This window comes from Mesocricetus auratus, unplaced genomic scaffold (genome assembly GCF_017639785.1).
Source record: "Mesocricetus auratus isolate SY011 unplaced genomic scaffold, BCM_Maur_2.0 Super-Scaffold_6730, whole genome shotgun sequence".
In the NCBI taxonomy this organism is placed as follows: Eukaryota; Metazoa; Chordata; class Mammalia; order Rodentia; family Cricetidae; genus Mesocricetus; species Mesocricetus auratus.
The window spans coordinates 92,253,796-92,279,315 of record NW_024429184.1 but is presented as its reverse complement, the minus strand read 5'-3'; the positions used below and the strand labels follow the sequence as shown (position 1 = coordinate 92,279,315).

At 40.0% G+C, this 25,520-nt stretch overlaps 1 protein-coding gene across 7 annotated transcripts in view; it reads right to left on the bottom strand.

Annotated features, from left to right (window-relative positions):
• Fbxo38 (F-box protein 38) overlaps positions 1–25,520 on the bottom strand; it is a 43,357-nt gene that overhangs the window by 10,147 nt on the left and 7,690 nt on the right. For 2 of the 7 annotated variants that reach the window (XM_021229843.2, XM_021229844.2), the window contains exons 3-15: positions 23,757–23,890; positions 20,716–20,879; positions 20,344–20,509; positions 17,869–18,006; positions 16,649–16,786; positions 16,090–16,183; positions 14,810–14,940; positions 11,618–11,788; positions 9,871–10,013; positions 8,810–9,023; positions 6,452–6,571; positions 4,143–4,322; positions 2,103–2,840 (exon numbers count right to left, since the gene is read on the bottom strand). In XM_021229843.2, coding sequence (XP_021085502.2) covers positions 2,103–2,840; positions 4,143–4,322; positions 6,452–6,571; positions 8,810–9,023; positions 9,871–10,013; positions 11,618–11,788; positions 14,810–14,940; positions 16,090–16,183; positions 16,649–16,786; positions 17,869–18,006; positions 20,344–20,509; positions 20,716–20,879; positions 23,757–23,890 — 2,531 coding nt within the window. The remainder of the gene's footprint in view (positions 1–2,102; positions 2,841–4,142; positions 4,323–6,451; positions 6,572–8,809; positions 9,024–9,870; positions 10,014–11,617; positions 11,789–14,809; positions 14,941–16,089; positions 16,184–16,648; positions 16,787–17,868; positions 18,007–20,343; positions 20,510–20,715; positions 20,880–23,756; positions 23,891–25,520) is intronic. The other 5 variants (XM_021229845.2, XM_021229846.2, XM_013116785.3 and 2 more) reach the window with 5 other exon arrangements.

Below are 25,520 nucleotides of genomic sequence, written 5' to 3'. Positions count from 1 at the left end.
GCATTAAAGGGGCCACAGAAACAAAAGCAGACCAGACAAGCTTCAGAGTGCTCAGGGAGACCCAGCAACTATTTTAACCAATGCTATTCTTTACATAGCCACGTAAGATATTCTATTGATATTTTTGTTTCATAAATGATTAAAAAAACAAGTATTAATTTCAAAAATAGGGTATCACAGAAAAGTAACTTTATGAACTTCTAACATGCCTCACTACGCCACAAGACCCTAAGGTAAAAACTAAACAATTCAAATGTTATTTCTCAACTGATTCAACCATATTGATTCCTGTATTAGGCATATTTCTTTAACACTGTTAGAAGAGAATGGGTTTAATAGACATAACAAAACCATGCTATGTTAGCTTTAAAATAATCTGTAAAACACTCAAATGTGTTCTTCCTAAGAGACCCAGAAAATACTGAAATCAATACTTAGGCATTCCGCCCAGAAAAACTTATTAAAAGTAAATGGACATTTGCCTAATGTTTTAAAATATTGAGAATTAATTCATGGCACTAAAACAATTATCTCAAACTTAAAAAAAATGAAAACAAACAAAAAAGGAGGCAATGGGTATAGCAATGGACACTCTAAAGTGAGATTTTTCTTGTTTTTATTCCAGGGAATTATTTAACCTATGATAAAAATCAGGCCATGAGACAGACATGAATGAAACAGTAAAAGAGTAAAAACTCAAGGCAAAACTAAGACCCTCAAAGGACAGCAGTTAATATGAATGACTCATGTAAAAAAAAATTAAAATCGATTTGTAAAATTTCACCAAGACAGACACCAAATACCTGGACATACATTAATAGTTTTAAAATAGGACTCAAATAGGAAAGATAATGTTTTCACCAGTCAACCCCAAGTTATTCCAAACTCTGACAGAAGAAGAAATGAACAGGTGTTTAATAAATGAGATGCTGAGAGTGTTTCTGAAAAGTCTGCGAGGCAGGCCTTTTACAAAGTATGGAAGTCATGTACACCAACTTCACAGAGATGAGACTCAGGCAACTAGGGGTCTCCCAGCAAGCCCAGGCCAGGATGATAAAGAAGCTTGAGTGTTCTGTTACTGAGCTGCACACTTCAAAATGGTATCATCTCATGTCAAACTAGAAAGAGTATTTGTTATGCAACAGAACTAGAGTTTACAAAATATCGTGTACCTTCAAATACAACTTATAAGACTTATGTTACCACAACTATCTGCACAGCTAAGTCTTGCACTTAAAGAAAGCTCACTTTGTGAACATAACGCCTCATGACTTCAGCTCATTTAGTACATGAAAAAGAGGACTCTGTGTTGAGACTTGTTCTAAGATTCTCAAAGTGAGATGCTTAGAGAAAATTAAAATTCATTACTATCTACTGATAAATATTAATGATTTAATAAAGGCAAGAGGGCCACCTTACAACAGAAATACAACTAATATTAAACGCAATGCCAAGGATATACACTACTAATATCAATGAAATGAAGAGCTCAAGCATGCATGTGTGTACCTTCACCTAAAAAAATCTGAGGAAAATTAATTACTTACCTGTTTATCTTTAACCTAGTTGGGAGCAAAATAAATTTCAGGAGAAACAAAACCACAAAAGCAATCACTAAAGCCCACAGAAGCTAGAAAGACTATTTGTTATGCAACAGAACTAGAGTTTACAAAATACCGTAACCAGGTATTTCATAAAATACGAACCAGGAATGCACGGGGAACTGTACCAGCCCAGCCACTTCAGGCTCCTGCCTTCTCCTGTGCACTAGGTCTTTCCAAGGCACCCTAGGTGTGGGGTGGGAGCAGCATCCATCTATGGGGGCCTAGGCATCAGAATCAGGACTGTGTACAGGGCAAATACACACAATTTAACTTTTCTTAAAGGGGAAATGATTCTGAGTTTTCTCGATGGAAACTGTTTTACACCCCCTTCCATCAAAACAGTCTCAAAAATCATTTAAAAGTTTCTACGATCCACAGAACTCCCGAATAGACTGTAATTCACCAAGAATTGGCTTTTTATAAGAAAACTCATAAAACATGCTTGGGCCTTTCTGCAGCCCTGCCCTGCAGTAGCTAATCCTGGGAGCATTGTCATACCTGACTCAGATATCAGCGGTACATGGGACAGTCTGCTCCTGGCCCTGGTAAGGGGCCTCCGAGGGTAGTCTTCATTAGACTGCACGTCACAACTGTCAGGCTGGGAGCTCCCCCTCCTGTCCTCACCTGTAGCCCCACAGCCACTCCCGTTAGTCCTCTCATCATGTGTCGGGCCTGAAGACCCCCCTTGTGGCAGAGTCCTAAAGGAAAAGGCGGATCTCGTACCATCCGGGCCATTCACAACACAGGCTCGGCTGGTTGAAGGACGTTCCTCATCAGAACTCCTGCTAGTTCTCCTTTGGGACTCCTGGGGCCTGTGACAGCAGCACCTGGGGCAGACAGAATTCTCTGCATTTCCCTCCTCCATGGCCTCAGAGTCCTCTGACCCACCAGGGGAGCAGACACATTGCCTGGACACATCCACTTCTGTAGGGCTAGACTCCGATGAGCCAGTGCCGGTCACCGTCCGTACGAAGTCAGGACTCTGAGAAGCAGTGCTGGGCGAGCTGGAGTTTCCCACTGTGCTGGCAGCGGTGCTGCTGCAGCTGGGATAAACATCCTTGTTTTTCTTCTTCTCAGGAATATCCCTAGCTGCTTTCATATCGGCTTTGATCTGCTCACTGGTGACCTGACAGCCTTTCTCACAGCTGCTTTCCTCCAAGGGAAACTGCTTCGACTGGCCCATCTGATGGGAGTTGTGCCTCTTTCGGAGTGGAGTCTTGCCTTTTCCACTTACTGCTTACAGAAAAAGAAGAATGGCCCGAGGGAAAGAAAAGATTTCAGTACAGATTCTGGACCAAAGGCAAGAGTAAATAAATCTGGAACAGGAAACCATGTACACTAGTTTTCCTAACTACTACAAAACTTGGCAACCAGCTCTAGTGCTTCCCTGGTAAGGACCTGATTCTAAACTAACTTCCCATTTAGCTCCCTCAGCCTGCACTCTGCACCCAGCCTTGACGTTTTCCTCAATATATCCACCTCGCAAAGGGCCCAGAGCTCTGTGCAACCCTTGATTTACCCCACCTAAAGCCACTATAGCAATGCCTGCAACTCTGTGATCAATGTTGTCTATCTGACTCCAGCTGGATTAAAGGTTCTGTTTATGACAGACCATGACGTAAGGTACGCTATGAGCCTTCAGAGCACCTAACCAAGCCCCCATGCTGCAGCAAGGCTCAATGAATGGAACAGAATGAACTAATAAGGCAGGTCTCTGGCAAGAACACACTTTAGCTGCCTGATTAAGAAACTGGATTTCCTAGGAAAAATTACAGGTTAGTCAGCTGGTCACATTTTTTTTCTAAGTTTTAGTTTCCATCAAGCTTCTTTTCAACCACAATTGAAAAAGGAGTGAGCTAAAACCTGCATAATCATTTTCCAAAATGAAGCATTACATATAATGTAGGTACAATGTTAACTGTACACTGAACATCCAAACACATTAAAGGGCGAAGAGGGAAAATGAGCAGATGGTTAGGAAAAGTAAAGGGACAGACAGTTTAAAAGAAGCATCCTTTGCTACAAGTCCTAAGTACAAGGTTTTGAGAGCTAAGAAGAGCAAGGGAAGGAAGGACTGTGAACCTAAGAGACGGGTTCTTAGCAAGGCTAACAGAATAAGCTGCTGTCTGGCTTTAAAAGGAAACAGAAATTATAAAAACTATTTCTAGGAACTAGAGATATAGTTCAGTGGTAGTGTCTGCCTAGCATGCTAAAGGCCTAGATCCAAAACCCCAGCACTGCCAAAAAAAAAAGAATCCCTACATTTTAGGACCCCCTAACTGCCACAGCTGCCACCAATATTCAGACTACAGCTACTACAGCACCACTGAAGGATCCCTCATGCCCACTGCCCTTCACATCTCCGCTGTGCTGCTCACCCACAGCAGTCCTGCCCACTGTCCCGCTTAGACTTTTGCCCTCCCGGCTTCCTAGTACACGTTCAATGTGTAAGCTGCACTGTAGACTGCAGGAAAGACACACTGAACCAAGGGAAGCAGCTCTGACTCACTGCCAGGCCAGAGCCGGACAACCACTCACCTGCCGGCTCCCTGGAATGTACTGACTCTCCGTTTTTTTCTTCCCGTTCCGAATAACGCCGGGCACCATTCTTAGGAATCCAGACTTCTTGGAGTTCTAGACTGTCCTCTTCATCATCGCTCTCTGAATCATGAACTGTAATTGGGGTTGGTTTTACCACACGCTGTAGACCACTAGGTCCTAAAACAAAAACACAAGACTAATAATACTTGTTGCTCAAGAAAACTTTACACAGAAAGTACTATTTCTGAGACCTACAATAAAAGAGATGCTTTTGGCAAAGCTGCCTTTTGTCACTTACTTTAGTGAAACAAATACTTGTGTGAGATCCTGTGAAAGCATTTACACACGCTAAAGCCATTATGACAACATGAAGTATGACTAAATTGACAACTGATATTATACATTTCTAGAAGCAAAATTAAAACACCTGTCCCAATTTCATTATTTCAAAAATTGCAATAAATCACCCGAAAATAACCAAAGAGCAGTCCTAACATTTTAAAAATTAAGTTACAGTTTCCCAGTTTTGCAATTATATAAGCCAAAGCAAAGATAATAAACCTGAGGATGCACAGAGCGGTGCAGGCAGCCTCTCTGGAGGACCGCACCATATACTCTGGTAGAGGATGCACAGAGCGGTGCAGGCAGCCTCTCTGGAGGACCGCACCATATACTCTGGTAGAGGATGCACAGAGCGGTGCAGGCAGCCTCTCTGGAGGACCGCACCATATACTCTGGTAGAGGATGCACAGAGCGGTGTAGGCAGCCTCTCTGGAGGACTGCACCATATACTCTGGTAGAGGATGCACAGAGCGGTGCAGGCAGCCTCTCTGGAGGACCGCACCATATACTCTGGTAGAGGATGCACAGAGCGGTGTAGGCAGCCTCTCTGGAGGACCGCACCATATACTCTGGTAGAGGATGCACAGAGCGGTGCAGGCAGCCTCTCTGGAGGACCGCACCATATACTCTACCGATGCACAGAGCGGTGCAGGGCCTCTCTGGAGGACCACACCATATACTCTGGTAGAGGATGCACAGAGCGGTGCAGGCAGCCTCTCTGGAGGACTGCACCATATACTCTGGTAGAGGATGGACACTGTGTAAAGTACCAGTCATCTGCTTATGATCTTGCCTGCCCTTGCCTGTCACACTGTTCAAAGCCTGGCAAAGCTGACACTCAGCAGGTATGCTGGGTAAAGTGACTGTATTCGTCAGACACTTACGAGCCAGGAAGGGCGGTGCTTTGATCAAATCTCAGGCTGCTCCCTGTCACTCTCCAGTGGTGCTGAGCACAGTGCTCACCTCTGAAAAACTGCTTCCTGCCATAAAGCAAAGAGCCAAGCAATGTGCTCTAAAGGCCTGTGACGCTAGCCTGCCACCGGGGTAGAGACTAGGCTTTAGTCCATTCACCAGCCCAGGACAGCCTTCACCTTGATCCTCCTCCCCTCTGAAGTGAGGTCAGAAGACAGACACATTTAAAATTTAAATTAAAAAAGTTGAGACTTACATAAATGAGCACTATGTTTATATTATCTACACTCTGCTCTTCTCACCTCTCACATTTATGATCTCTTGTTATACACACACACACACACACACACACACACACACACACACACACACACACACAGAGAGAGAGGGGGAAAGCTGGCTGTGTCCACTGAACAGTGCTCATACAAACACAGAGTATTTAATCCAGTTATTTTCCATCAAAGTCTGAGTGCTTTGTTTTTCTACATCTGTTAGTATTCAGGCATCTGCACTGGTCTGTCCTTGGGGTCCTGACAGGAGATGCCCTCAGCTATAGCCACTAAGAGCACCACCTGTGCACATTCACCACGTTCCCTTTTAAAAGGGCCCTGCCCTCCTCCCGTCCTCTCTCTCTCCTTTCTCTCCCCCTCTCTGTGTGTCTATCATCAGCTCCCCGCCTCTCTCTTGCTGCTCCTGTCTCTGGAGGCCGGTCTCCTCCCTCCCCTTTTTTGTGATCCTTTTCTCTGATTAAAAAAATGCCCCTGCTTGAACACTGCTGCATGGTGTCTTTCTCTTGCGTGCTGCTTTTCTTAAATTACAACGACATCCACACACAAGACATACAGTGGAATAGAAAAAGCAGTTGTTGGCTGCAGCTACAAACAAAACAAAAAAACTTGTAAGATACAGATGCATGAGACTAGGAGAATTCCTAACAAGTCTCAATAGGGAATAGAGGTAACACATCCGTACTTGTTCTCAGTACTTCCGATTCTCCATTAGACTCACTCTAAATTCCAGAATGATGGATGTGGAAAGAGTGACACGATTACCTGCTTGTTCCTCATCAGCATCCATAGGAAGGATTCCCTGACTGGGGGCTGGCACATCACTTCCACTCTCAGCTCCCACCTCTCCATCTTCCTGCACCATGTCTTCCATGTCATTCAATGCTTAAACAAAAATAAAGCGAAAACTCAAGGAAACAAAAATCCACAGTGCATGTAAAACCATGGAAGTTCTGAGGACAGAACACCCCAGTCATATGTGACCTACTCAGAAGAGTAGAGAGACAAAGGGTCTAGCTAATACACAGAAAAGGAAATCACAGACGGGAAACGGTTATTTCATCAATCAATGTAAGACAGAAGCAGGGGTCACGGCGGAGAAAAAGACCTTAGTCATCCCCTGAAGTATTCCCAGGAAGGATGGGTGATGCTCCCTCTATGCTATTTGCTTGAAGACGATGGTCATCCTATGAACAATGAGTCTTGTGGTACCTGCAGTCTGAACCAGGCTATACTGAGCACGCAAACTCAATTTCTACCTTTTCCATGTACCTTCTAGAGGTTGGGTTGTCATTTATAGCTAATATATGGCAAGGAACATTAATAAACTACATACAGTTTACAATTCTTTAATGGCATTTAAATGCTTGATGGTTTTCAGTGTTTACTGTATCTAGGGCCTATAAATGAGAACATATGGTTTTATTCTCAAGTTATTCCAAAGGGTAAGGCCCATGAAAACGTTAAGACCAATAAATGTCAACTTAGTACTCATAGCTAAATTCATCAGATGGTTTCAAAGTAAGTATAAAATCCCTCAAGACAATATTCAAGATATTTGATCTAGCTACATCCTACTTCCCCAAAATTGTTGACTGATTTCAGTTTGTGTCAGAATAATACCAGTATTGAATACATTCTAATGAGATTTTGCAACAAAAGGCATTCTCCCCTCTGTACTGAGTTGTAGGCATATAATTTTTCCATTGCAATCTGTCACCACAATTGGGTTTGTACAATTTGCAGTGTTTTGTGTTACAGCAGTTGTAACAACTTCCCAGAAATAATTTATGTGTTTCCACCTTGTATTTTTATGATGCCTGTGACATACATAGCATGACTCTTGGAACATGACTCCTCTTTGGCCACAAAGGGACAGTATTCAACGTTACACTTCCTTCTTTCATTTTTACTACCTGCTGGCTCTTACACTTCTTTGTATCTCTTAGGGTTAAGGTCAGGAGACTGATTTGACTTTAAGCTTGCAATGTCTAGAAGTTTGTATGCTACAATAACAAAGTTTAGAGTCATATATGGTCTCATTTACTTTAAAAAATTGGAAAGTTCAAGGCTAGAAAACTATCTAGAGCTCAAAATACAGGTGGCACTAATGCCATTATTCTAAGTGACAATGAATAAAGAGATACAGGAGGGAAGGGAGGGGAAAAGGATAGAGGAGAGGGGAGGGGGAAGGGAGGGGGGAAAAGAGAGCAGAGTACAGGAGCAGAGGGGAAGGGAAGAGAGGGAGGAGAGGGGGGAGAAAAGAGGAGGTGAAGAAACTGAGGAGGAATGCTAAATGAGGTTAGGGTAAAACCAGGAAAATGGCTACAGAGTCACCGTGAGAAAAGTATCTCAAGGAGGAAGAAGTAGACAGCACTACCAAATACAGCTGAACTGTCAAGTAGGATAACCACCAGGATTGAGAGTCATTCTGTGACTTTTCTGAGGGAAGAAGTTTATAGGAGACTCTCTGTTCAGGGCATCTATGTTCACAGCATACCGCTTACTACAAGTCATTCCACAGGAGCAGGACAGCCTATTTCTTATCAGTTACAATGTCTAAGGGAGTGAAAAAATGACATGAAGATGACTAGAGGAATTATTTTTTCTGATTTTGGGGAATCAACAGAGAAACTAGAAAATCTGGAAAGGAAAGCACCTCAGCTCATCTTTACTCATTAGCAGAGGGTATGGAATCTATTAGTTCCTGGGCTAGCATGCAGCAGTTGTTCAGTAACTAGTAAAGAACTGGCAGGTAATTACAGAGCTGAAATTAGCTCACATACTTTATCTGCTGGGCAGTTGTGAACATTTACGGACTGAAAGTATGTGAAACTTGCCCATGCATGCAGTTGGTACTCACTTCCTCTTTAACCTAAGCAGTTTGAGAGGCTACTTTGCTACAATACAACCCTCTGAGTTAAATCTCAGTTAAACAAGTCTCTAATACCATCAATGTACCCTCAGTCCCAGAGTCGACCAGTCCTTCACACTCTGAATTCTTATAGATCCTGTGTGTGGACAAGTAATGACAAGCTCAAACAAGGAAAAAAGAGCAGGATAGATCAGAGACATCAAAGCAACACTCATTTGTATCTGGAGCTCATGAAAGATCTGAGTTACCATCAGCTGCAAACTGTTGCTCTCCTGGCTGTAGGTCTTGACGAAAGTCATTGTCCTCATCTGAATCATCTGGGTGATGGTGATTATTGTCATGGATGTTGGCATTATTATTCTGAGCATTATTATCATTGTCATTGTTGGAGTTCTGGTTGCTAACAAGTGCCGAGGAAACCCCAATACCAGTTCCTGCACTCAAACCAACTCGAGCACAGCCCTGGGTAAAAACAAACCATGAGCTTATTAATTTGGGTTGATATAGAATACCTCTCTTTAATAACCCATCATTTCATCTTTACATAAGAGCTAGTATTTAAAAGTACAACTTAAGAAATGCTTTCAAATAAGTGTAAAAGATCCCATTCAAGGCTTAAAACAGTTCAAGCAAGATACAGCATTGCTCGGCCACTGACAAAAATCAGGTGCACACCGGGGAGATGTGTGACAGACAGCACAGGACTGAGACGTGGTTTAGCTGGGAACTTAAAACAGACTCTGTGACCTCAGCCCTATGCTTCCCATTACAATGAACTATTTCCATGGTGAGAATAAAAGCACAACAGTACACATTACCACAAGTGAGTTCTATTGGTAACGCAGTTTTAAAATAACATTTTGTACAACTGGGCAACCTTGGATTTTTTAAGATATAACTTATTAGGAGATGACAGCAAAGTAAAACATTTCCAAAATAAATTCCTACTCCTAAGACTTGAGCTCCTGAGGACTAATTTCTAAGTACTCCGAGAAAGGCCTCTCTGTGCTAACATCTCCTTTGCCTTACCTTTAATTTACAAAACAGGCAGCATCCTCACTTTTCCTTGCCCTTCTCTGAAGACCCCTTAATACTCACTAGTAACAACAGGAGGGCAGCCATTGTTTTAAATGTTCTGCCTTCACTGAAGATGGAACTTTAAAAACACAACTAGAACAGCATAAAGGTATATTTATTAAGAAGAAATAAACATCACAGGTTGTTTGCTTTGCTTTTTTCCCTTATCAAAACAGATTGAAAAAAATAAATCCAACAAACAAGCAAAAAACTTTTCTCAACTGCCATTTACCTTGGGTGGTTCACGGAACATCTGGTCCAGGGAAATAAACTCCAGGCTGGGCAATAATTCAATAAACTGGCCAAAAGAATCCAGCTTCAATGCATGGCACCGCACGAGGTTGATATCAACCAGTCGGGTCCACCGAGAGTGGTCTGTTGAAAATAACACAAAAGGTGTTTACTCAGCACTGTCCCCCATGCAATCCATGAATATTTGCTACAGATCACAAAAGTCTTTCCAATCCTTTTTTTCTTTAAGTAACTTTTCCCTTATTTCATGGTCTTTAAGACTTGATGATTCCCTATTATGATGCTTCCAGAACTAATTGCACTGTGAGAAATACATGGCCCAGGAAACACTGAAGTAAAACGAATGTGGCCCTGATTGAACTGTCATCTCTCTGTCAGCTTACATGGCTTTTAGCAACAGGACCCTGGGGAAGCAAGCATGGCACATTTGCTTAGCTGAAGAGATGCACCTACTTTGACAGAATGAGGAGAGCTACAGACTGGCAGAGAAGAGGCGCTCTCCCGAACATACTTAGTATGACAACTAAGGGACAGGACAGTTACACACAGGGAGATCCTTCTGAATAGAAATCACTGTAAATGCTATATAGGTATAGGATGTAATATGCACAAAATAATTTGTCCAGAAGAATATACAAGAAACTGTTGATGACGGTTACCTTGAGAAGAGGAGACTTTTCATTTTGTACCTTTCTGTACTGTCTGAAATTTATCAAGTGCATGTATTACTTTAATATAAGTGTTAACAGGAGTTCTGAGTGATGGGATTATAAGCCATTTTTTGTTTTCTTCTTTATACTCTTCTGTATTTAAGAAAAACAAATCAAAAACCCAATAAATGTTATTTTTTTAAAAGTGATCTCTACCTGCTATATCCTAAAATTCCTAATTTCCAGTAACACGTTGGTTCATCTGGGCCACTGACAGGTGAGGTATGGCCATTCTGGCAAGCAATCTCAGAAGAGGTTCAGGAGCTCTGAACAGTCCTGAAGGCAGCTCTGCAAAAAGGCGCAGATCCTTGGCAACCACTCTGACAGTAGGGGCCAAGGGCTCAGTAGGTATTTGCAAGGGTGCTTGGTTGAAGTAGGTGTCACAAAAAACTCATCTTCTCACTGGTGATCTACTTAAAGCCTTGTGAATACAAAGAGTTAAAGGCTTTTAAATAAACAGTATTACTTTTTCAGAGGATAAAATGAACTTGTGTCATGAGGAAAAAATATCAAGTACAAAAGTCACTTCTGTATTTGAGATGGAGTAGTAGGCAGGAGAGGTTGAAACAGAACAAGACTCTGGTCAACAAAAGCTTTTGCTTCAAGTTAGTGTTTATTAAGTCACATAAGTAAGGTCTTTAGAAACAGGCCTCTACTTTTTCCTTTCAGGTGATGTGCCACCTTGAAGGTAATTCTCAAAGGAAATAACAATAATATCCTAGGTTCTGGCCAGTGACTCTTAGTCTTAATCATATGTGCTCGGAAGTGCATTTAAAGATGAGGGTACTTAAATCTATAACTGGGACAGGGCAAGTTTCTAAGGTAAGAGCTTTAAAAATCGAAGGAGACACTGAATATATTTCCACCTCATTGAATGGTTCACAAAACTTGTATGAACAATCCACACAAAATATATGTATATAAAATACTGTCTACATTAGGAATATAATCATATTACATAAAAACAGATGTATTTCACTACCAGAAAACATAGTGTTATTTCCAAGTTTATAGTACCTGAGATCCAATTGAATGGGTTGTGTAGATGAGGACAGTTATAAATTGCCAGATATTTGATGCAGGAAAAAACTTCATTGACTGCCTTCATTCCTATATCAGTGATAATGCCAGGATTTTCTACCACATCAGCCAAACCATACTTCACCAAATCTGCATTAGCCATTCTGCCTGAAAAGAAATCAATTTGAAAGAAAGTCTCAGTGTTGTGAAGTGTTGTATCGTATCATTCCATGTGATTAAACTGTTCTGTTCCATCTACGGTCATCAGGCTGGCTTCAAGTTTAAAGTCAGTGTTCTCAATGTATGGTAGCATTCTCATACAAACAAGAATTTTATGTTAAAAGTCAAGGGATAGCTAATAGGAAATTAATAATATTCAATTGTTTAGAAAGAGGAAAAGGACTAACTTAATAGATGTATTGGTTCATACAACTTTAACATTTTAATTTTATTTTTTAAATAGAAAAACAAAAGCACAAAAATGGAACTCTTTCATGGTAAAAGAAACATGCTTTTAAGTCTGGTGTGGCCATGGAAAACTAAGACCAGATTTCACTTTGGAGCACATAACAATAGGTGAATAATTGTCTAACCCTGAATTGGATTCTAACTCAGACACATGTCTCTGTCCAGGTCACAATCTGGAGTTGGAGTTGGGGGTGTTAAGTTATCCTACATCATGCCACTAGCAACCACATTTAATTTCTTGCATATCATCATCATCTCCTCTGAATGGCTCCAGGACAGTTAACTTAAACACAAGAGCTCTTTGAAGGATGTTCTGGTTAAATTGTATGCTCAGTGTGTAAGGCAGTACTAGGGTTCGAAGAGACACACACAAAGACAGACACATACCCTATAACCTTTGAAATTAACTAACAACCCTAACCAACCAACCAAACAAACAAAAACTAAAAATTCAGTTGCTCTTTGTGAAACTTTTTGAACAATAGAGCAGTGTATATTTTTTTTGCTTGGAATATGTGTTAACCAATCAATCTACCCTAAGTTTTACCAACTTTATTTTCCATAGAGTTCCCATTACTATCCAACTTTGGTATCTGATGGTATTTCTTGCAGAAGTCTTCTTACACCATCTTAAACTTCAACCTTCTTGCTGCTCTTTGAACTTCAAGACTGCTTATTCTTTTATGATGAACTGGCCCTATTTTCTAGGTGCTGTCCTTCTCCAAATATCCTTAGATCACCGAATCCCAGTCATTTTTATTCCTAATACAAAACATCCACTTTTTAGGATATTCATCACCATCTGGTACTGCAACTCTCTGTAAGTGCTAGAGGACATTTTTCCAATAATTTATTTTGCCAGACAAAAAAAGCAACTCCAGTTTTACAAGAGGGTACCACTCCTTCACCACCCTGTTTCAAGATGTGACTTACTAAGAAGACAGACAGAGAAAGAACAAGAGTGAGCAGTGACTCGTGTGCCACTGTGCTCTGGTGGAGTCAGAAGACAGTCACTGCTGTAGGTAATTGTCTTCCACATGATCTAAAACAGGGTCTCTTGTTCGCTGTCCCAAGAACACCCAGGGAATCTGCTGACGCCCCCTCCCACTTGCCAAAGGTAAGTTGGCATTATAGCTGGGATTCTCAGATGGGTGTTACCACATCCAGCTTGATGTGGGTTTTGGGGATCTGAACTCAGTTCCCCATGCTTGCCTGACAAGCACTGCACCTACTGAGCTAGCTTCCTAGTTTTTATCCCACTTAAGTTGGTCTTTCAAAGGGCGTCTAACACTTATCCTGAAACAGAATCCCTGGCAATCTTTGGACAGGCTGAAGAGTCTAGAAGGCAATGCCTTGTAAAAAGGCCATCACCAAGAGACTGCTACATATGAAAGATACTGAAACTAACTGCTTTGAAAGTGAACTAATGGTAGCCAGGTAGTATTTACACCCTACTGAGACCGTGTGCTGTGGGGGAAGAAACAAAGGAGAGTAACTGGTATAGACAGGAAGCACTGCCTATCCCTGGAGCGGGGGAATTTAACCCAACCCTTCTGTAGACCTAAAGGAGGTCACCAGACGGTAGGGTAGTTGCTAAGTTATGGGCTTTAAGTCTAGATTCTGATGTGAGGGCATCTGGATACAGATGCTCCAAAAAGAGGAAAGCAGCCTCTTTCACAACCAGAAAAGCTCAACAAGGAAGGATTCATTTTCTATGAAATCATTCTTAGCTTCCTAATGCTATGCAGATCAAATCTAAGAGTTTCCAAGCTACACAGATTAAAAGTGGTTCCGGCATTAAATTTTCTAAAAATGGGTGTTTTTATTTTTAAAAATTCTACAGTTACACTAAAGAGAACCTCAATGATGAAGTAAAAGAAATTAACAAAGGCACAACTGCTACTGCCGTGACATATACTGAAATGAATGAGGAATGTAGTTTGTTTTTTTTTTCCCCCAGGACTGTCCTATGCTTTGACCTAGGCTATATTGGTTAATATTATTTATAGCTTTCTATGTTCTGTGATACAAATTAGATCCAAAGCAAACACAAAAACCATGTGTACAACAGTGGTTGTTCAAGATTTTTATAAATTACCTGAGAAACAAATTACTTCCTAATAAAATGAAAACAAGTTGGTGGAAATTTTCTTAACTATCTTACAAATGCTTCAACCCCAAGAAATGAGTTCCTAATTGTAAATGCATGCCCCAAATGTAACCAAGCCAGCAGTGATTACTATAAAATGGATACTAACCACTGTGTGCTCAAGGCCAGAATCCCAGCAGGCTTATTATGGAAATGTAAAATATGAGCAAAGAATGGGACCTCATCTGAGGAGACGATCAAAGCTTCATGAAATGTGACAGACCAAATTCAATACATGGAACTGTGAGTGACAGTCTATGAAAAAATGAAGCAGAATCGCAAAGAAATGTGGACAGTGGAGTGGAAACAACTGCAAATCTAGATAATGATTCTTTTGACACAGCGTTAATCACTACATTCCCAATAGCATGCTAACACTAGAGGTCACATGTAAGAGGATGTCAAGACATCCAAGTCAAAAAAAAAAAGATTCTTCTCCAAAACAGACATGCAGGCACGTAAGACATTAGGTTCACTTATGCTCAGGAAAATAAGGACACACAATATCCAGATTTCAGTCTATCAAGCATGTTTCCCACAGCAAATCCGAGAAATAAAACATGATGTCTTACTCTGGAGCAAGAACTCATCTACGTATCCCAGATGAAGGGTTTCAAACTGTGGAAACTCCAATTCTGCCATCTTTAGGGCAGAAAAGACACCATCTTTGGTCAAAGAAGGCTGGATGCGAACTTCATGTAATCTACAAACAGAAAAAGATGTTAAAACACTGAATTAGATTCTTCCTGATAATAGAGCTTGGAAAAAAGTTTATAATTTTACTAAAGTTATCACAAGTGATCAAGAACTTCCCCTCTTTCCATTAAAAAACTAACAACAACAAAAACAAACAAACAAAAAATCCTGAGATTCCTCTTTTCCAATGCAGTCCAACATTAGGCAGTACACTAGAGCTATGCAATCAATAACAATAAACCATGGAGTAAGACCCCCTAGAACTTCTTTCCTTCTCTAAGAACTTTCTTAAGCATGATCAGGGTGACAGTGTAGAGCTGGTGGATAGCTCAGTGGGGAGCATTTGCTATGTAAGCTGGACCATGACCTGAGTTATCTGAGTTCAATCTGAAGAACCCACAGTGGAAGGTGGGAACTACTACCTAACATTCTGTCCTCTGACTTTCACGTGCACGCCGTGTGTGTCACACAGAGTAATAAAAACCAAAGTGGGATAGAGTGTATCTGGTATCAGAGAAGAATACTGGACCTTTTCTTACGCTAGTGATAATGCTTCATTTTAATAAAGATACAATTCTGTGGTATGTAAAAATAACAAGCAGCTTTGCTTTATTGTATTAAAAATTAACATTATACCGGTAAAAACAGCTGATAGAAAAATTCAAACTGAAGGAAAATATAAAAATGTAAGCAGAGGTAGACTTCTGAGAGGTGGAAAATACCAAATATACTATAAAGTGATATGAAGACACATTAAAAGATATGGAAGGTCCAAATTGCAAAAGCCAATTTAACACAGTTTTCTGAACAGAAAGTTTATCATCAACTAAAACAATTCAGGAAAAAAGTAAGATGGGGAATGGCTCCAGAAAGGGCCCCCACTTCTATCTATGTCACACTCAGGCACTGCTTTCCTGTGCAACGACACCATATGACCTCCTAGGGCTGACCTACGAGGATGCAGTTCAAACGGCTCCAGTTAGTCAGACAAACATGAGAAAACAAACTGTCTGCTACTTGATAGCCCCCTTGTCTTTTAAATCCAAATGAGACATGATGAAATTTTATACATAAATATTTGTAGCTACATCAGCCCCAAAGTTTTTTAAAACTTCTAATTCTAGAACAAAAACTATAAGGCAAAGACAAAACATACCTACGGGCGGCAGTGATGATGAGGTAGCCGAGATCTACTTCAAGGGCATTCTTGCAAGCTCCTAAGACAATAGTGTGCAGATTTCTAAAACCACCTGGTAAAGAAAAAAAGAACAAAAATAAGCTTTACCTCAGAGCTTTTGGTAAAGGAATTATACATCCCTTAGGAAATAGTTACTTGTTTAAAAGTAAATGCTTTGTTTCTGCATCTACATTACCTCAAGGTGAATTAACCCTAGTAGCTACTTCCCCCAGACACTCATGCTGAAAACACACTTTAAGCACCTAAACACTTCAAACCTGAAGACAAAGAGAATGCTGAAACCCATGAGGGAAGTGCAGGACTGATGCTTCCTGGCCAAATCCTGAACTTCCAGTACATCATGGAACAAGACAAGCCTTGCTCACAAATGTGTATCGTCATAAATATACCATAGATAGAGAAAGCTAAGAAAATTATATAAGCATTGTTTTTAAAAATGTAAGAGACTACTAAACAAAGTCTAAAGGAAATAAAAGCTAATCTTTAAAACTGCTCTGTAACTAAGGGAGACAAGTACCTGATCTCCAGCTGTCTTCAACCACATGTTGGATGAGACCTCCCAGGAAAGGGACTCGAACCATTTCTAAGTGTTCCAAGTTCCGGGCAGATGCCAGTCCTGTTACCAAGGGCACATATTTCAAAGAATTTGTAGGTCCTGGAAAAAATAAACAACAACAAATCTTAATGTAATAAGCTGCTTTCAAAGATGAATTTTTCAAAACAGCAAGTAAATTGAGCAACCTATAAACTTTCTGTGTTAAAATGACAGACTATTGGTGGCTGTCAGTGCTTCTTACTTTACTAAATCAAAGGGCTAAAGTCTGTTAACCATGTACTTATTCAGCACAGGAATGTTTCAAAAAAAATGTTGAGCTCTGTTTTGTAAATACACTTAAGTCTCAGTAATTTTCATTTCAAAATATTAAATGAGAAAAAAAAATCCCTAGAGGAAAATTTCATCCTTCACTCAAGTGAGCTTTCTCTATCATTTCAGCATCTCTTTATGTCCAGTAGTATATTAGATACTAGGAAAGACCCCCCCCCCAAAAGAAACAGCCCTGTCCATTAAAAGTCTTCCAAAGGAGAGACAGCATGTAAAGAATTATGAACAGATAAAAAGGTCAAATGTATGAAGTACCAAAGTAAGGCATACTACACTCAGTAAAAAGGAAAAAAAGAAACGAGACAGATGTCAGGAAAAGTAGGCCCTGAGGAACACGCATAAGCTGAAAAGATGCACGCATCTCAGAGTAAGAAAACAGTAATACAGGGTAACCTCAGGGAAGTCGCACATCTGTGTAGTGGCAAATAGGCAGATGTGACCAGGAAGCGCGGGTCAGAAAGGAGTCAGAGGAAGGGTGAACACCCTCAACAATGCCAAAGCAAATTGGGTACTAAGGGCTCTGTTCAGCCTCATAACATCATAAAAACAAAGCTTAAGGTGGAATAACTGTTCCAAATGTTTAGGAAACCAGAGACTACAGAGATTGAAATCTATTAAAGCAATCCAATAAACTGAAGCCCAAGATTATATAAAACACAAAAACAATCTGCAATTTTCGTTTTATGGCAAGGTTGATTATGTTTCTACTGTCCACACAACAAAAGATTGCTGCATTCACAAGATGTGTAAGTCAAGAAACAGACAGCAATACCATATTCTCAGTATGAATGCAGATTTGTCAGGACACTTTTAGAAGAACGGATGCTTAATTCAAGCTTAACATACAGCATTACCTGCGCAGTTCCTCATGACAAAGGTTCTCAAGCTGATGCAAAGGAAGTCTTTGAACGGCTGTGGCTTAGTGAGTCTCACCCACTTCATGTACAGGTGCCTCAGCATCGGGATGCAGGGGATTTCAGGAACATTGACCCCTGGAACACACACACAAAAGAACAAGACCGTGACAAAAACACGCTATACAGTATGTTCAAGAGTTCAGTTTTCAATTGACAATCTATCCTTCAAGGAGATCTATGACATAACTAGAGCCCACCAAATCTGGTCCCATTATAAAGACTGGGTCTTAAAATCTATTCTGTATTTAAAATACATAACCTATAACCTTATCTTACAGGATGCAAAGTAAAAGCACGTTTCTGAAAGCACAACTGTGAAGATGGAGATGAGTTACACCAATACTGTGTGGCTGCCAATGGCCACTACTGCCCTATCAGTAAGAAAGATACATTTCTCAACTAAAGCTAGATAAGTTTTTATATCATGATTCGTAGTAGACAGTAATTTCAAGATACACTTTGAAGACATTTCAACAATTATATCCATCTCAAGCATTTGCAAATATGTGGAATAAGCTAGCCCAGCCTTAAGAACAAAATCTGACAACTATTTATTTTAATACCTCAAAATGTTAAGGATATTTTATGCCTTTGATGAATCATCCACAGAGAACTCAACTTGGAAAAGGGGAAGGGTATGCAATGGGGAGGTGTCAGCAGACATGGAAGAAAAAGACTGATAACTGCTAATCCTAAATGGAAGAGGTAGCTTCAGAAATGTGCTCCACCAATCAAAACACTGCATGCTAGACAAAAGGCTGTGAGAAAAATATAAAGGTCCAAGGTAATGGTATTTAACAAAAAGTAGCTGAAAAACAATGCCACGTTTATTGTCACACTGCTAACAAGAATAGCTAAACAAAGCAAAATCATTGAACTTAAAACTCTGAAGAATGGCCCTCCTATCACTTACATGGATTGCTCCTGAACCTGTCTTCTCAAAATTGCAGTGTACTTTAGTTTTTACTATGTAAACACATCATATGGCAACAAATGGTAAATAAAAATGAGGAAAAGAACAAAGGGAAAAAAAATCAGACCAAGAAGCAAAGAATTCTCAAATTAAACTTAGTGTCTACCATGGGTGGTCCTGCTGGCTGTTAAGAGAGTCAAAGGGCAAGGCCAGAAAGATCCAAAGACAGCTATCTGATATCAATGCTACTTTCTGCCAAATTCAGCCTATAAGCAAAGGACAATGTGCACGTCTTCACATAACCACTATATAGTTAGTACAAAGCTACGAGTCAATCACACAACTAATTCAGTCCAGAGAAACCTAAAATACTTATATTTGCAAGTAACTGGTACAGACACTATAGAGAGTGTGAAGTTACATTATAAACTTCAGATATTACAGAAGTATAACCTCTTTATCACTTAAAAATCCTTACTCAGACTTACTCAACAATCTTACAAATAAGAGGGGTCTTTACTGTCCTCCTGTAGTCATGCACATAGACTTGATTAAGCCCTATCCCACAGTATCCCTCAGGTACTCCTATGACTATCTAACCCTATTTTAGAGTTCCTAGATCCTCAGAATATACCCAATATCTGGAGTAATTTTTGGAATATAGCATATATTCAATACCAACATTAACAGAATAATAAAATATAAATGTAAAAGTAAAGTATAAACTTAAAATATTATTAATAAAGTATGAACTGAAAATATTTCGGCCATATCCTCAGCCTGTAATGACAGCACTCAGGAGTTAGACAAAGATGGACAGAGAGCTCGTGGCCAACATGAACTTCATAGAAGACCCTGATTCATTTTTTTTTTTTGTTGGTTTAATGAGAAGAAATTTAAATAAATTTTAAAAGTATAGCTGCTAAGTTTCAGTAGCTACAATGAGTGCCAGACAGCACAGTAAAACAAGGTCTGTGGCTTAGTGTGTAAAGGCACCTGCTATGCAATAAAGGAACTTGTCATGCAAACTTGATGACATAAGTTCCATCCACAGAGCTCATTTAAAGATGGAAAGAGAGAACTGACTATATGCACTTGTCCTTTAACCCCCAAACATTTGCCTTGGCACATACACACATCATGTAAACAAAGACAACAAACTAAATAAAATGTCTCCTCTCAAAAAGTTGTATTAGCACTCCTTCCTTGAAAGGGAAAAAAAATCAGAGTAAGGGCAGGATTCTAGCTTGATGGGACACAAAAGGGTTAAACGTTCTAAACTGTCTCCAAGATGGCAACAGACTGCCAGAAGAGTAACGCCTCTCCTTGAGAACCCTTTAAGTAATGGGAAATCTGAGCTTTCACACAAATCTCACAAGCACTGCTTTTTCTACAACCAATCTATAGCATGATCTTTACAATTTCCTAGCTGTTTCAGTGACTATTCACTTATACAGTGTTTCAAGACATGACAAGTGAACTAGAAAGCAGGTACTCACCAACTAAATGCAAAGTTTGGATTTTGGCTCCTATGGGGATTTTCAGTTTATTTTCAGGAGGAATTGGAAATGCTCCGTTACGATTACGAAATTTCCCCAAAATATGAACATGCGGCATATATGTCCAAATGGATTCTACCAACTCCAAATGAGATGTTTCTACACCCTAGAAAATAGCACCATGGCAAGCATAAGGAAGGCTTTAATTTCGCATCCAAGCATCTCTTTCTTTACAAGACACTAAATATGGAGTGGAATTTAAGACAGAGTTTGTTAGCGTGCAGTCTGCATGTGAGTGAACAAGCTCCACAGTTCTTCTGATCCTCTATTTCATCACCAGCTGATACTCAAAGGGTCCACAGGTGCACTTACCACCAAGTTTGGGCATGCTTGCAGAGCTTCTAGGACTCCTGGAATGCTGAAAGCCTCATGGCCCCTCACTCTTCGCCTTTCCAGATATCTAGGGTGAAGGCCATACAGCTGTTCAACATCTGGCATCTTCTTTAAAAGCGTGAGGAAACTGGAGTCTGTGAAGCCTGAGAAGGTAAGAAGCCTTAACAATAGGGACATTGTTCGTTCGTTCGTTCATCAATATGTACTGAGTACTTGTAAGATTCAACAAAAATTCAAACAGAAAGGGGTCCCTTAGAAAGGTTTATAAAAGCTAATGCCACAGCTGAGTAAGCTGTTACAACAGAAAATATGCTACTCTCATTACATGGAAAATGCATCACACATACTTGCCCAAGATCCCACTGCATGTTTAGCATACTTTACAACTAAGGTTTTTCATCTACGTGTTTTTTTTGTTCTGACTACTGTCAAGGCATTTAAATCTTCACCTAACAACACATATTTAACCTACATAATGTGGACTTATGGACTGGAGGATGGTAGGGACAACTCATCACATCACCACCCAGCCTTTTCTCTTCCATAGCTGCTATTCTAGAAAACCTCCAGGGTTCTGCAGAACACTAAAAGTAAAAATAGGATATGATCCTCACCTCTACGATTCAACGTTTCACTAACTTCACCCTATTCTAACCATTTCCTTGCAATTGCTCTTTCATATGTTTAACTGTTACTGCCCAGTATTTCAAACAGTTCATTAAAAAAAGAGGGAGCTAGTTGAGAAAACAAGAACAACTGAATGAGAGCAGATGCTGAGATGGTGAAAACTGTATCTGGAAGGCCAGTTGTGCTTTGTGGGAATTAACAAGATGCAAACAAAGATGAGCAAGCTTCCACGGCAAGAGCTATTGGTTACACACATATGGAGACAAGTCAGAGGTATGACATGTTTTCTATTACTGGGGCTTCAGAAGGTGTACGAAAGCCAACAGTTTGCTTGCTGATAACAAAATATTAATTTTGCAGCTAAACCAAAGCACTGCAGTTTCTTTAAAAGTTGTTCTATTTGTAGAGGGCTAACCCAGAGTTGCCGACTACAGAAATCACAAAGGTAACTTGGAAGAGCCAGGCATGGTGGTGCAGCCCACAATCCCAGCACTTGAGAGGTAGAGGCAGAGGATCAAGAATTAAAGGCCAGCCTGAGTCCACCAAATAGTAAATTTAAAGCCAGCTTGGCCTATAAGTAAGTCTGTTTCAACAACAAAGTGAATAGTAAGAAGTGACGACAGACATTACTTGTTCTCTATACTTCAAATTGGTCCTATTACTCCTTTTTGTGTTTTCTGGCTAAAGCATTTAAAGTTAACTATTTAAATGTTTCCTCATTTGCTATCAACACAATGGATAAAGTAGGTTATCACTTCATGTACAAATGGAAAAACAGAATTGACTAGCAATGTTAGAATTCAAAACCTAAAGTAAGCACTACCTAATGTTAGCCTCACATGCTATAAACCATCATAAATGAGGAAATTTAGGTCAAATGGGATGTGCTTCCAAAGAGATCACATATGTGAGTCATCAGGTACTTCTATCAAGATTCAGGGCTTTGGTTGGGCATGGTGGGACATGCTTTTAATTTCAGCACTATATACTGAGTCCCGCCAGCCAAGGCTACACAATGAGACCCAGTCTTAAAAAATGATTCAGGATTTAAACTCCAGACTAGGCCAGTGTAGCATTACACATATTTAATGTGACCTTCTCCTAGGCTATAGACTATATGCTTCCATTTTCTTTTATATTCACTGCAAAAATGAAAAGCTTTGGGCTCTCGGGTATTTATTACAGTCTGAAAATTGGGCTGAGATTCTTCCCTGATGTGGTAAGTGGCATGATGTTAATACCAAGCTGGGAGCATACAGGACCTATGCTGTCGTCCAGAATCCTGCTTTCAGCCTCTGGTAAAGCAAATTTAACAGAGAATGATGGAACTAGTCTCATGTTGCCTTGACTGACTTCTTGCCTACTACAAACATTCACTGTCTAGAAGTAGATGAACACTTTCCTGTGTTTTGTTTCCTCTAAGCTAAGTTCTAGCCTGGCATTGCAACAGTCTTTTCAAGAATGCACATGCGGTTGACTACTGTGTATGAATGGCAAGAGTTCTGAGGTCTCTTGAAGGGACTCAGTACTGCAGGCTGCACAGTACAGTAGTTTAGATGTAGTCTGTTCTGTGTGTCCAGGAGAACACAGCACAGTATCTATCTCGTCAGCCTTCCATCTCTGTGCTTTGGTAAAGACTTTGCTCATGTTAATTAGTTTGACTGCCTAAGCCTCAATCCACATCCAAAGTCTTACAGGCTGAATCTTTTTAAAAGCATGATTTTAAAGGAACAGCAAAGCATAATAATTAACAGATTACTGTTAAATAAAAGGCAGTCCATTTTATTGCTATTTTAGTAAGGGCTTCTTTGTGACATATTCACACATGTATACTGTGAATTCCCCATCATCTTCTGTTCCCCCTTTCTCCTGCTAGACCCACTTTCTCCATCCCCTCCACAGTCCTCCCATTTTCCTGTCATACACTGGTTACCAAAGAAATAAAAAAATACAGAGTCCTATTCTATGGAACCATTTTTGTTACATTTTGACAGAGTGCAAATGTACCTTAAAGCATCCTCTACTTTATTTTTCTGATTCCAAGAGATGTCTGAAGATGACTGGAGCAACAGGCAATATCACTAAAGCTTTCCCTCTTGAACCTCTCTGTTTATGCATCTCAGAGCTGAGTGATATTTAACCTGTACATTTTTGTACTGGTCTCAAAACCAATGCATGTCAGAAGAGAAATTAATTTAACTATTAAATATTTATATTTCCAAAAAGATTGATATTTGTAGATCATTTTCTGAAACTTAAAAACACAAGATTTTGAAAACACACTAACATTTTTTCTGATTATTTTCCTTGTGTTTACAGATGTGTAGTAGAACAATAAAGAAATGCCTCAAAATGTAAAAAAAAAAAAAAAAAAAAAAGCATCCTCTACTTACCACTCGGCATATATTCCCACCACCGCCCTGCACAGAGATCCACAACTCTGACAACTCTCAGATACAAAGTAACTGCTTCCTTTAGTTTCCGAGAAAGACATTCCATGCACATGATATCCTGCAGGGGGAGGTACCTTTGTAATGGAAAGAAATATTAATCAAGGATGCATGCAGTTTCTCTCCCTCTACCATGCCACTACCCTTCAAATGATGTGCGGTCTTAGGAACATGCACAGCACTTTAAGGTGAACATGCATAAGGTCATTCAGCTTATAATCTTTTAGTTATTTTATTATTTTATGTGTATAAATGTTTTGCCTGCATGTATATTTGGGCATAGCATGCACACTGGTGACCCTGGAGGTCAGAAGAGGGTGTTGGATTCCTTGGGACTGAAGTTACAGATGGTTGTGAGATACCACTGGATGCTAACTAGTGCAGACCCTTAGCAAGAGCAACAATGGCTCTTAACCACCAAACCAACGCTCTACCCCCACTTGGCTTTTGAGTAAATACAGGTAAGTCAGAAAATATTCAAGCACCCAATTAAAGTGCTGAACTCTTTCCACGTGATAGCTGATAAAACCTGCAATACCTCCCATAAGTTTTCTTAAAAAAAAAATAAAAATAAGCATACCAAAAAGCAAAAATGATTCAAAGAAGAAAACAAACAAAAAAAACACCCTCAGTACATTTAGCACATCTGAAGGCACACTGACAAGGCAAGAAAGAAGACAGCATAAAGAATGGAGATTTGAACACAGCCAACATCATGTGTTACTGCCCCTGTACCTTCTTCTCAACTATCACTGCTCCTTGAAAAGCCTTTATTTCTCCGCCAACAAACACATATGCACTAAGTTATGGCAATACTGCCATACATGTGGCTGAAGTCTTTACTGTGACATCCTCTCTCTTCCCAATCTCCTCACCTCCTTCCTTAAAGTCCCAACCAACCTGTTTCTAGTAACACCAACACATACCTTTAAATAGCAGAAAACCTCACCTTTGTCTCTTAAAAGCCCTCCACACACACCTAGCCTGTCAAGTGGAAGCTACCCTTTAACTCACTGGTTGTTGTGTCAACTACATTACCAAGTATGCAACCAGCTACTCTTTTTGCCACACAACCGAAATTGTCCAGTTTCTTTTTTCTCCTCTGTACCACTCTGTCGCTAGTCCTCTAGTTAACAGCCACTGTGACAAGGAGGCACTAGCTGCAAGACTGCTTTCTGTTGCCACCAGTCCCCTAGTTGAATCTGCAACATACTTGACTGGTTCCTTCAACTCTACCTATGTAACAACTATGTAACCAGTTCCATAACTGCATTATCTTCAAAGTTCAGCTGCGCATGTCTTATTTCAGTCTCTGCTGGAATCCTTACTCATCAGGTACCTGCTATTATTATGCCATTTTAAAAGCAGTGAGAACCGCCTCAGAAAAGCTAAGCCTACAAATTTTCCTACAGCTAGTTAAGCAGGAAGAGCAACAATGACAACATGCTGCAGCTGATTCTAATTCCCAAGAACCACGCTAATTCTAAGAGAAAAGTCTGTGCGGTATGTTGAATATTTTCCTGTTTTACTGTTTTCCTACCACTGGCCCTTCTTCAAAGCTATTTAAATAAAGGGAATAAAGTCAAATTATATTTCCACCAAAAAACATTATTGCTAGTCATAACCTAATCAACTGTTTAGAATTCAAACAATTTTCAGAAAATACATGACTACACATTATATATACAATGAAAAACAGTTTGCTTT